The 13,082-nt window shown below is 46.4% G+C and overlaps 1 protein-coding gene across 1 annotated transcript; it reads left to right on the top strand.

Annotated features, from left to right (window-relative positions):
* Positions 1-1,317: 1,317 nt before the first annotated feature.
* NKX6-2 (NK6 homeobox 2) lies at positions 1,318-6,933 on the top strand (the record flags this gene model as incomplete). Its single annotated transcript, XM_083363641.1, has 3 exons — positions 1,318-1,735; positions 2,503-2,675; positions 6,670-6,933. 3 exons carry the CDS (start codon positions 1,318-1,320, stop codon positions 6,931-6,933), a joined length of 855 nt encoding a protein of 284 aa, XP_083219767.1.
* Positions 6,934-13,082: the final 6,149 nt, after the last annotated feature.

Here is a 13,082-nt window from a genome sequence, read left to right as displayed (position 1 = left end):
GTCTGGAAATGGAAATGGAAAAAATGAAGGGGGGGGGCGGGCAAGGAAAGGAAACGGCAAATTCACAGAATCCGTTTGTGTCGCTCTGTTTCTTCTGCCGTGGAAAAAGACTTTTTTTTTTAGCGGTCTCCGAAAAAAGCAGAAAAGCGGAATGAGTGAAAAAAAAGAGCTTTCATTGGTTAAAAGCGGCTTTGAATAATGGTGCGAAAAGGTCCGGAGGGCTTCAGTGACATAAACGCCGTACTTTATTAATTTTTTTTTCCAGAATTTATTGCTTAAACCAGCGTTTCCCAACCTTAGGAACTTGAAGATGCGTGGACTTCAACTCCCAGAATTCCCCAGCCAGCTATGCTGGCTGGGGAATTCTGGGAGTTGAAGTCCACGCATCTTCAAGTTCCTAAGGTTGGGAAACGCTGGCTTAAACGCAGAAGGGGGGGAGGAAAAAAAAAGAGAGAAGCTTACGCCTAACTAAACTCCCATTCCGCGGGATTTATTTAATCGTTGGCAAGATAAATCAGCTGGTAAATTTACAGCCGTTTAAAAAGTACCCTGACCGACTTTTATCACAAAACCTTCCAGCGGCGTCGCTTTGGCTCCGCCCCCTCCCGGCCCATGTGCGTCTTCTTGCCCCGCCTCCGTCCGAAGGAGACGCTGGGCGGGCGTCGGATGCAAAGCGGGAGAGGGAGGCTTGCCCAGCCATTGGCTGAGAGCGGCGGCCGCGGAAGAGATCCCGGCCAATGGAAGAGCGCGGCTGGCAGGTGGCCGCGAGGTTATCAGCGCATCTGGTCCCAGCCGGCGACTCTCTTTCGCCCAGGCGGGGAAGCTCCGCGGAGGCCGGCAGGAAGGGACCGCGCGGCAAAAGCCAACCGGGGCCAAGTGGAGGAAAGGGCTCCGGCTTCCCCGCCGCAACACTGCAGGATTTCCAAGCGGGGCGCCGTCGGAGCGGGCCGCTCGGCTTTCTCCCGCGCTTTCTTTCTCGGCCCCCCCCCGCCACGCCCTGTTCTCCCTCCACCCCTGGCCCGAGAAGGTCCCACCCCGGGCGACCGCGGCTGGGCTGGCCCTCCTCGGCAAAGCAGCGGGACCCGGGACGGTCGTGGCCTGGAAGCGGGGAGCGCCCAAACTTGGCGACTGGTCTTGGTTCTCGGCTGCCGCTTTCTCCGCGCCGGCGGGGAGGCCGAGGGTGGACCGCCTTCGCTTTCTCCCGAGTTGGAGGACGGCGGGCGGCCGGCGGGCTCCCTTCTCTCCCCTCTCCTTCCCCTCCCCTCCCTCCCTCCCGGTCTTCCCGCCGCCGCCGCCTCCCCCGTTTGATGCTCCCCAATGTTAGCCGTGGGGCAGATGGAGGCTAACCGCCCGGGCGCCTTCGTGCTCAGCAGTACGCCGCTGGCCGCGCTGCACAACATGGCCGAGATGAAGACCTCCCTCTTCCCCTACGCCTTGCAGAGCCCGGCCGGCTTCAAAGCGCCCGCCCTGGGCGGCCTGAACGCCCAGATCCCGCTGGGCACGCCGCACGGCATCAGCGACATCCTGGGGAGACCCGTGGCCGGCACCGCCGCCGGCAACCTACTCTCCGGCCTGCCCCGCCTGAACGGACTGGCCGCCGCGGGGATGTATTTCAATCCGGCCGCCGTCTCCAGATACCCCAAGCCTTTGGCCGAGCTGCCCGGACGGCCTCCCATTTTCTGGCCCGGAGTTATGCAGGGATCGCCCTGGAGGGATCCCCGGCTCGCCTGTCCCGGTAAGGCGAATTTCGGAGGGCGGGGAGGGGCGGGGAGGCCAAAAAGGAGCGGAGGCGGCGCGGGCAGGCAGAAATCCGAGGGGTCCCTTTGCATCGGGGTCCCCTTTCGACGTTTACCGCCCACTGGTTCGAGCGCCCGTTCGGGGTAGGGGCTCGCTTTACAAATGCCGGCTCCCAGCTTAGCGAGGGCTCTCCGGCAGCGCTCTGCCCACGCTCGGCTCCACCTCGCCTTGAGTGATTGCCCGGCTGGCAGCGGTTTCTAGGACATTTTGAACGAAAAGTGGCTCCGAGCCCTCCCTCTTGGACGGGAGGTCGCCGGGATCGCCCGGTAGCGGACTCCCTCGAGGGTCCCACCCGGCTCCGAGGCCCGCCGATCGGGCTTCTCTTGCTGTTACCTCCGAGAGTCCGTTGAGCCTGGCGGGGAAAGCGAAGGGGGTGGCGGCGGGGAGGCGGCCTTTCCCGACGCTGCGGGCCAAAGGTTTCTTCTTTTCGATTCGCGCGAGCGAGCTTACTCGGCCTTCGTCCGCCGGGGGAGACGGCGCTTCCCTTTCCTCGGGTTGCCCCGCCGTGGGAATGGAAGGGGGCTGTCGCACTAGCGCGGGACCCAAGTCGGCCGCTTCAGGATGCCGGTCCGAGGCCGAAAGGCAGAGCCGAGCAAGCGGCGCGGTTTTCCTGCGCAGCGCTCCCCTTTCGGAGCTTCTCGAGGCGCTGATGGAGCTCTTCCTTCCCCTTCCCTCTCCCCTCCTCCTCCTCCTCCTCGTTTTCAGCCCAGGCTGGGATGGTTTTGGACAAGGACGGCAAGAAAAAACACTCCCGACCGACCTTCTCGGGCCAGCAGATTTTTGCGCTGGAGAAGACGTTCGAGCAGACGAAATACTTGGCCGGGCCGGAAAGAGCGCGCCTCGCCTACTCGCTGGGGATGACGGAAAGTCAAGTCAAGGTAGGGGCGCTCTTGGCCAGGGGGGCGCCGAGCTCGCCTTTCCGTCGTAGCAACAACTCCGAGGCAGGTTCGGACCGAGGGAGGGAGGGCCAAATGGCGGAGCAAGTTGCAAAATTCTAAATCTCCGGAGCTGCTGGTGTCAGCCGCGGGGGAACTAGAGCGGATGGTCTCCGAGGAAGCCGGAAGCCTCTTAGAAATTAGTCCAGGGAAAGTATGCCCAAATTAGCACTAGGCTCAGTGGGTTAGGACGCTGAGTTTGTCGATCAGAAGGTCGATGGGTCGAATCCCGAGTGCCGCTTAACAGAGTGAGTGCCTGTTACTCGTCCCAGCTTCTGCCAGCCTAGCAATTCGAAAGCACGTAAAAAAGCAAGTAGAAAAATAGGGACCACTACGGTGGGAAGGTAACAGCGCGTTCCCGTGCGCCTTTGGCGTCTAGTCATGCCGGCCACATGACCACGGAGACGATGAGCACCGGCCCCTAGAGCTGGATGCGCGAGGGAACCTTTACCTTTACCTAGGATTCAAAGCCTGGCTTAAGTTTTGTTCGGGTTGTGCCAGTTTTCTTGGCGGAAACCCCTTTGCCTTGTTGCTGTACTTAACGCGAATGAAGGCAAGCTACAGGTTCCTTAGAACAAAATTAGGTTTCCTGTCAAAACCTTAGGTTTCCTGCTAGTCAGACAGCTCATATGCACACAGTTCATTCCTGGGTGTCAAAAAAAAAAAAAAACAACCCACACAACCCAAAGCAAATCTTGAACTTTGGGAAACTTTTGATACTTATCACAGATCAACTTCTTCCTAGCATACTAAAATAAATGTCCATTGCTACTATTAAATAAGAAATAAAATATTATGAAAAGGTTGAATGCAAGGACACTATTTTCGGCATTCATTTTGGCTCCAAACTTACTCTGCTGCTCCCCCACCAGTGCCTGTTTCACCTTTTCACTCATTTCAGACTCTAGCAGTGAGGTAATATGAAATGATTAAGGTCTGGAGGGGGAAAGCAAGATATTCCTGGCAAGATGCAAATTATTTAAAAATGAGAGAACCTTTTTGGAAATAAAATCTAAGCTAATTAATTGAATATTTGCCCCTAGCCAAGTTTGAGACATCTTTTGCATTATAAATCCTCTCAGAGCTTTTCTTTACATGTTCAGAAAGGCAATTTCACCATTTTCTCAGGAAGCAAGGAATTCAGAAATATTTTTGCTTAACGCGGGATTTTGAAATAAGAACCTGTTGAACTGAAAATAAAGAAGTTATAGGCCAAGCCTAAAATATGGCTTGGAACCAGATGCTTTACAAATTTAAAGATTATCTCTTCTTGAATATAGAAAGCCTCTTTTTAAAGCAAAGTTAGTGGCTATGAGTATTAGTTTTTCTAGAAGGCTGGAATTTCTCCCACAACTCTTGTACTATGGTTTTTCTGTGAATTAATTGTCTTGAAAACAAGAAAAATAGTCTTAAAGGTTGCCAGAAGGCCAGAAAGATACATTGATACTAACATGTCCTATGCTTTAAAGAGGCTGAGGGATTTGCTTAATGTGTGGCTAAGGGCTTGATGCATTTGTTCTGGGTGGACCTCACCCAGAATATCCATATTCCGAGTGAGTTTTTTCTTATTTGATTTATTTAGAAGAAAGAGAGAGAAAGAAAGAAAAGCTAAGTTTAAATAAAGTTAAGTTTTCAATTGGAAGATATTTAGATAGCACCAATCCAGTGATTAATATACCAAGATATCCGAAGAATTTAAACAACAAACCAACCAACCAACCAACCCAGGACTGCAAAGTTAGCAATTAATTCCAAAGGGGCTTCTTGGAAAGTAAGTTCTATTCAGTTCAGCTGGCTTTAGTTTCTGGTGAAAGTGGTTCATCTGTATTTCAAAGCTGCTTGCTGGGAGTTCTCCTTAAATCAAAGGGGACTTTATTTTGGAGTAAATCTGCTCATGGCACAATTGAAAGCCCTCCTACTTGAAAGCAGGGTTCTTGGAAATTTCCTTTCTACAAAGGACTAATTGGTGGTGGAATGAGTGAATGGTGTGACATGGTTTGGAGGCCTGTGCCTATGCACCTGCACATAGACAAATTGTTCTGCAGGTGTCTTCTGCAGAAGGAGTGCAAGGCAGTCAGTTGAAAAATAATTATACCAAGTTCCAGATACCAAGGGCAAAATGTGAATTTTTTTTAAATGTACATGAGCTTCCACCTAACATAGGACCCTAAACTAAATTTTCTTGGAATTGTGCAATGACTCAGAAAAAAAGACATAGCTTCACAAAAGTGATATTGACAAGTTTTTTATGTATACCAACACCTGCCCTGAATTGTTTTGATCTTCAAATCAGACTGCTGCACTATTTTAGCAGAATCCTTAATGTTAGGGCACTCAAAGTGGGATATAGGGAACCTATTTTAGGTGGCTCTCCAGTACAATACCTCCTAATGTTTGTATGTTTGCATAAAAATTCCTATTTTTGCGGCCTTGGGGTGCAACTGGTCATACTGGTGAGGGATTTAAATAGCATATGTATTTTGGAATAAGCAAAGATATTACCTAAGTGGCATCCTCTGCCTTATGTTCGTCTTAAGTATCTGAAACCTATTTAGGAATAAAATGTACTGCTCAAATTTATTTATGCAAAACAAGCCCTGTTGCTCTTATATCTAAATCCCACTCAGATTCTGGCATTCTAGTTGTGCCCTATTTACAGTTGGGAAATCGACAATTTTCAGCCTGGAAATCCAAATTCCAAACTAAGGAAATAATAGCTCAAATTAGAGGTTTGTTTTTTTTTTAAAAAAAATACATGCTGTTTCAAAAAACAAAGAAACAAAAGAAACCACAACTCATAAAACGGCAAAAATTCCAGAAGGATAGGGTATGCGCAATTCTACTTTGAGAGGATGTCAACTCCATGTCTCTTCTCTCTTTCTCTCCCGGAATCTTGGTTGGGTTGAAGAGCTGCTTTAAAAGAAAAAAAGAAAATCCAAAACGGTTTGCACATTTTTTTAAAAAAAACTTTTAATAAACATTTAGTAAAAGTCATAACTTTGAGTTTCTCTCTATCCTCCCTCCCTTACTAAAATTTAAAATAATTTCATTTACAGTTTGAGGAGTTCGTTCATTTCTAGCTATTTAGGTTACTTATTATTATAATTTTTTTAAAAAAACACAATTCTATTGGCCAATCTTTCTACCAAATATCTGTGTCGCTGTTGAAGACACTGAAATCCGGAGAACCCGAATTAACACCGTCGAGGGGTTTCCTCCCATTATTCTCCTCCTTATTCCCAAGTCCACAGGATCCCGTTGCAAACACCAGAGCGTGAGGGTGGAAAGAGGAAGGCTAGCAAAGATCGACGTCTCCCTTACTTGAGGGACTCGCCTCTCCCTTCCCCGCTCCCCAACGTCGCCAGCCCTCGCAAGCAAGGCCGCTTTTGCTGCGAAGCGACTTCGGGGCTTTTAAGTCTTCCCGAAGGACCGAGGCGCTCGGAGCTGCAACCTTTCCTCCAGCGCGGCTCCTTCCAGCTGCCCTGCGGGCCTCCTTGGCCATTTCAGAGAGGGTGGGGAGGGGGCCTTCTGGGTTACTTCAGGGCTCCCGCCGGCTTCGCGCGCGAAAAAGAGCGGGAGGCGAAGGGAGGAGGCCCGGCGGGGGGAGATGCCACCGACGGCTCCTCAGCACTTCCAGAAAATGCGGGGCCGGGGAGGGGGGAAGGGAAAGCGGGCCTTCCGACTGGATTTGGTTGAAGCTTAGGAAAGGGGAAGGACCTCTCCGGATCGTCCTCGGGAGGCAACAGGCGGCTGACTCTAACCCAGGGGTCTTCGAACTTGGCCCTTTTAGGACTTGTGGACTTCAACTCCCAGAATTCCTCAGCCAGCAAAGCTGGCTGAGGAATTCTGGGAGTTGAAGTCCACAAGTCCTAAAAGGGCCAAGTTCGAAGACCCCCCCTGCTCTAACCCGTCTCTTTCTTTCCCCTCCCCGGCCCAGGTCTGGTTCCAGAACCGGAGGACGAAATGGCGGAAACGGCACGCGGCCGAGATGGCCTCGGCCAAGAAGAAGCACGACTCGGAGACGGAGAAGCTGAAGGAGAGTTCGGAGAACGAGGACGACGACGACGAGTACAACAAGCCGCTGGACCCCAATTCGGACGACGAGAAGATCACGCGGCTCCTCAAGAAGCACAAAGCGGCCGCCGCCGCCGCTCCCCTGGCCCTGCTCAGCCCCTGCAGCAACGCCTCGGACCCCTCGTGACTGCGGCCCGGCCCTCGCCCGCCCGCCCGTCCGTCCCCTCCCTCCTTTCCGCCGCCGGCCAAGCAGGGTAGTCGACGCCAGCCCCGGGACTGGCCACCGCCGCCGCCGCCACGTCGTGTACAGCCCCGCCCGTCGGGGAAACTCCTTTCTGTATATGTATATAAATATTATCTATTTTTACCGAATAAGTTATGGCCGTGAATGGCCGCCCTTTCTCTTCGCCGCTGTCCCGTTGCGCAGGAAGGAAAGAAGGAAGCTTATGCCGGCCTCCTCCGTGGGGGTAACGCCTGGGTTTCTCCGCCTTTCGACCCCAGCCCAGCCCCTTCCTGCGCACCCTCTCCTGACTTCGGAAACCGGAGCTGCGGGTGCAACTCGAAAGAAAGTAGCGCTCGGAGCAAGCCGGGCTAGGCCGCGGCCGGGCCACGTGGCCTTGAAGCGGGATTCGCGAGGGCTCCGCAGCGCGTCTAAGCCGAAGGGCAGAGGCTTCGCTCAGGCCTAGCCGCCAGGCCAAGGACGGTCCCTTCCATCCGGGACTTGCTCCCGAGAACCGGCTCTCTAAAAGTGCAGGGCTCCTCAACCTTGGCAACTTGTAAGACTGGCGGACTTCAACTCCCAGCAAAGCTGGCTGAGGAATTCTGGGAGTTGAAGTCCACCAGTTGCCAAGGTTGAAGACCCCCTGCTCTAGTGTCACCCTAGACCAGTGGTAGGCAACCTCGGCTCTTTTATGACTCATGGACTTCAACTCCCAGAATTCCTGAGCCAGCCTGGCTGGCTCAGGAATTCTGGGAGTTGAAGTCCATGAGTCATAAAAGAGCCGAGGTTGCCTACCCCTGCCCTAGACACCCGAGTAGGGAGCAAACCTGCCTCCCTGAAGGGGACTTTGTCTCCAGTTCAAAAGGAATGTAGGGTTGCAGATGTTTTAACAGGTCCTTGATTTTGGCCATACTTGATTGCAGGGTTATATTGGTGGCTCCATCAGCGCTGACTAGATAGGTAGGAGGTTGAGCCTCACCTATCCCAGAAGAGCCCCAGGCTGCATAACTTTGGGCTAGGTCAGAGGTCTTCAAACTTGGCAACTTTCTAAGACTTGTCGACTTCAACTCTCAGAATTCCTCAGCCAGCCCTGGCTGGCTGAGGAATTCTGGCATTTGAAGTCCATAAGACTTTAGTTGCCAAGTTTGAAGACCCCTGGTCTAGGTGTATCTGCACTTAGTTGAAGCCTGTTTAATTCCTGGGATGTCCTGTGCAAAGTAACTGCTTTAAATGTCAACCATAGCCTAAAACTTTCATCCCATTGGATTCTAGTCGTTTGGAAAGAAGGGGGGGTCCATAAATGCTGCTGGGATGTCAGTGGCCTAAGGATGGAGTAGCTGCTGCCTTTGAAATTGTGATTTCCACTCCTCCACCCCCCCCCTTTCCTGCTCCTAACAATCAAGCTGTTGTTACTGTTTTGTATATGAGTGGAGGATACCAGCTCAGCTGTGTATATAGAAAATTGCAGATTTTTTTCATGTATATTTCTAGTGTAAAAATGAAAAGGTTTCTTTCTCTTTTTTAAATGTTGGGTTTGGATGGCTTCACTTCCTTTAATTTTGTTTTGTTTGTTCTAAGAGAGTGTAAAGGGAGAGAGAACGGCTTCACTTGATTTTCAGTTGCTTTCTGACTCCTACTAGTTGGAAAGGCTTTGTATAAATCAATAAATTATTTAACAAGCTTTTCCTTTGGAAAATATCTGCCCTTGGAGTGTGATGGAATGATGTCTGTCTTGGGCTTATTTCACTGGAGGTTTGTGGGCCAACTCTTTCTTATGCACAAACATCACTTCTTTGTAACGTTTGCTGTTTCAGTGGAAAGATTTTTGACGGATTATTTTTATAGAACAAGGAGCATAGAATTGGTCTTGTTACTAGGCAGAACACACTTCTATTTTAGAAATAGAAATAAAGAATACAGTACCAGATAGTTTTAAAGCCTTAACTTCCACTTCAGTGGGTAGTTCCATATAAAGCTACAGTCTTGATTTATTAGAGCTTCACACATTTTATTTATTAAATATTCAGTCCTGGAAGCTTGTTTGCTGTGAAATGAAATTTTTCTGGACAATTTTCCCCTGATTAGATGCTACTTTTAAACAACTTCCCATTAGAAAAATGCTTTACTTATGGAGAATAAGTTATCTGGGTACTTGAATACTTGACATATTTCTCAGATCAAAGCCATACAAAAGAAGGAAACTTTTAGGTTTAATATAAGCATGGCTTCCCAATGGTAATATGATATCACAATCTATCATCCTTAATAAGTCTGTAAATTGTTGTCCAAAAGTATTGCCAGATGAAACTTTTTTTTCCTTTTGGGGAAATTCAGGATGGCTAAATATAGGACCATCCTAAGGAGAGATGCAATTTCCATGATAATATCAGCTATTAGAAAACATTCATCATGCTGAATGTCTCACTTATTCCGTAATTATGAAGACACAGCTGTTTTAGTCAGAAATATTTTCAGTATGATAGTATGATCTGGTCTTTGGCTAGCCACTTTACATAAAATCAGTGGACGAGGACAGAAAAGTGAACAGAATCAAGACAAAACCAAAGTTGGATTATCTCAAATTAATTTAACTTTAAATCAGTACATTTAATATGATTGCTTCTCGTGGTCGTATCTTTTGAATGGGTGCTGGGATCTACACCCGGGGTTTTCAGGAGACACATGCAGAACACATGAAGCAGGAAATCTCCCAGGAGATTTCAGTCAGTGTAAACAACTTGGTGTAATTCAGGCTAACTATCATTCTCATTCTGGCTTGATGTCCACTGGGAGTTCGAATATTTTGATGGATCAGTTAGAAGAACAAGTCAAACAAGGCACGTTTCAAAGAGACAATGCTGTATGATCCAGTCATCTTAGATTACAATATTGCTGTAATATGAATGTTACTATACTCGAAGAGACTGCATCAGCTTCTATGAGAAATACGCCTTTTCATGCAGGTATTGTAGTTCCAAAATAATATAGCCCTTTAGTCATAATGCAGAACTATTAATGCCATTTGATTAGACAGCAAAGCACAAATAGGAATGGAATGAAATGTGAATACATTTTCTGACTTTAAGCTACTTTAGAGCTATAGCTTCAAACATGTTGCTACAGGATTTTATGTATACCTACAAATAATATGAAATGATACGGAGGTTTTGGGTTGCAGTGCTGAACATGCTTATATGGGAATATGTCCTCTTAAAATATGAAAAACTAACTTCTGAATAAGTTATATGTATAATCAGTGCTGCATAATCAGTTCTTTGGTGGAAAGTGTGTAGACTTAAGAAAATGTTAGAAATTGCAAACAAAATAGGGTTAAGGCCTATCAGAAGCTGTTTTCTGAGTTAGCAAACTCAGCACTGGGCAGAATGCATGATAGCAGATAAGCCAGATCAGATTTCAGCGGGAACAAAGTTGGTTTATTTCAGCATTTGATAAACTGTGCCTTCCATAATTTGTGACTTTAGGCAGGTTACATCAATGAATTTTTTCAAAGTCAAAATGTAAATACAGTACAGAACCAATATAACAAATCGTGGCCAACACAGTGTCAAAAACAGTTTCCTGTTGGAGGCAGAAAATCCAAAGTGGTAATTCCAATAAGAGTGGTGAAACCAATAATAAATTATTTTTCCCAAGAACTGCTGCCTAAGGTAGCCCATTTCACCCTTCTTGGTGGAAAAGTGGGGCAAAACATGAGCATTTTTGCTCAGTTCAAGCCTAGTTTTAGTTAAAGATTTATATGAAAAAAGCAGTTAATATTTGTAGCGGTTCCATTTTCATAATTTCTAATAATACTATCAACAACAGATGATGTTTATTTCTCTTGTTTTTACAAGAGCACTCAGACCTATGCATTTCTAACACAGTGAGCTATTTAAATTGAACCTATTCATGCTTATTCAGAAGATCAACAGGCTAAAATGAACTCTGAGGTAAGTATATATATGGATAGTACTTTTAATTATTCATTTCACAAGGTTTTAAATACATAACACCATTAAGCTGAACAGATACATTTCTGAAGAATGCAGTTTGTTTGTTTGCTTGAGGTATTTTTATAGCAGCAGTGAAGCATATTCCGGGCACAATTGGGAAGAAATCACTGAAATATAACATAAAAAATTAAAGGAATACAAAAATATCATAAGGTCTATGCAAAGTAAGGTGCAAGATTAAAAGGTTATTTTTTAAACGTCAGTGAAAATGAAGATAGATCTCATATAAAAATGACAGTTTTATTTATATCTGCCTGACTCTAAATACTACATACATATTATAAAAGCAGAATATCATTTTTATCTGAATAAATAGGAATACAATACAATGAACCTTTCCCCTAATTGTGAGAATTTTGTTTAAGGGGAAAAAAATCCACCCATCTAAAATAGGGCATTAAGCTACCTCAAGTGTTGTAAAATATGCAAGCTTTTCAGATATACCGATGTCTTCATCAGAGTAAATTTTGAAAGCAAGTTGGAAAGGGGACAAGGAAAGATGCTATAGTGAAGAACAAGGGGAAGTGTTCCATAGCTGGAATGTCACTACTGGGACAGCCAGTTTTTAGGTGGTGGCTCCATCTTTGAAAGCAGACAGGGATCTGACATGAAATCCACTAAAGCAACCAGTGGTAAGATGGGTGGCCAATACATTTGATAAATAATTATTATGGTTGATATTGTGTGTGATTATCTTATGGTGGCTTACTAATTGCTTTCATTTTAGTCACCATTATCCTTACCTTAGTTTAGATCAGAATGGCCTTTTGAAACTTCCAGAATCACTTATTCCCACTCCTTCCTTCCTTCCTTCCTTCCTTCCTTCCTTCCTTCCTTCCTTCCTTCCCTCCCTCCCTCCCTCCCTCCCTCCCTCCTTCCTTCCTTCCTTCCTTCCTTCCTACCACAAAGCATCACCAACATCTAGCAACTGCTACAAACAGGTGAAGTAACCAGTAAGTAATGCAAGTTGTAACTGTTACAAAATGCTGTGCAGTTTCTAGTCCCTCACCTACCTGCATGGGCCAACTTCAGCCAACTGCTGCCTCCTCTAAAAATATAATTGTGGCTTCATGAACTCCAAAATGATGTCTTAGGCTGAGATGTATCGTGATAAAAAGCTTAAACATTTTCCCACATATATCCAGTCTTTGGGGATTGTCACATCCTGGAGATCCCTATATTTTTCAGGCAATAAAATAAAATAAAATGCTCCATTCTCCCACAACAGCTATGTATGTGGCTCAGGAATAGTGCTAAATTTCATGCTGAAAGTGCTGTGGGTTTTTTTTATGAGAAAGCTACATTTTAAGCATCTGCTGCATGTCAAATATATTAAAATTTTCTTTTCCCTAATGAGGCTCTCTTTAAGATTCACAATTGCCTTATAATATCTAAGAGGTTAGTTTTCTTTTTTTGTTTCTTTTCTGCTGTATTTGAAGTAATGAATGCAAATATGGCCCTTGGGAGGGGCAATTATTCTAGACGAAGGAGCAAAGATGCAATGCTGTTTGGACTGTGTAGAAGCACTGAATTAAACAGAAGGAGACAGCCCACGTGTTCATTATTTCTGCACATGAAAATATTTTCACTTCCAGTAACGTTTTAGAACTGGGGTGAAAAAAAAATCACACTTCAGAGGAAGATTTTATGTAGCACTCACTGGTAATTGTGTGGGTTACATTTCTTCCAGAAACTCTTCCTAATGTTTTCTCCATGAGCTCCAGTTTTATCAACAAGCCTATGAATTTGGTTGGATTGCAAGACAATAACTACACTGGCATATGGCCCAAAGGCTTTCTGGCTGACTATGGACAAATACCTGAATCTCCCCAATTGTAGCCAAATACTCACCACTACAGTACACATATATTTTTAAATGCCCCTCCCTCCCTTTAAAAGAGAAAGTTTATTTTGCAAGAAATAAATTATTAGACTGAGTATTACAGGTGATATCAGTATATGATGTAGGAGATTTTTCATTCTCCAATTCACAGTTCAGGCCACATATAATTCCTTTGTCATTAGACCCCCCCATTGAGACCAATTGCCAGGATGGTAGTTTAGTAGTGTGGCACATTGACAAGTAGAAATTCCTATGTCCCG

Source organism: Vipera ursinii (assembly GCF_947247035.1).
Source record: "Vipera ursinii genome assembly, chromosome: 5".
NCBI classification, from domain to species: domain Eukaryota; kingdom Metazoa; phylum Chordata; class Lepidosauria; order Squamata; family Viperidae; genus Vipera; species Vipera ursinii.
The sequence above is the reverse complement of the archived record's forward strand: the minus strand, read 5'-3'. Positions and strand labels throughout refer to the sequence as shown.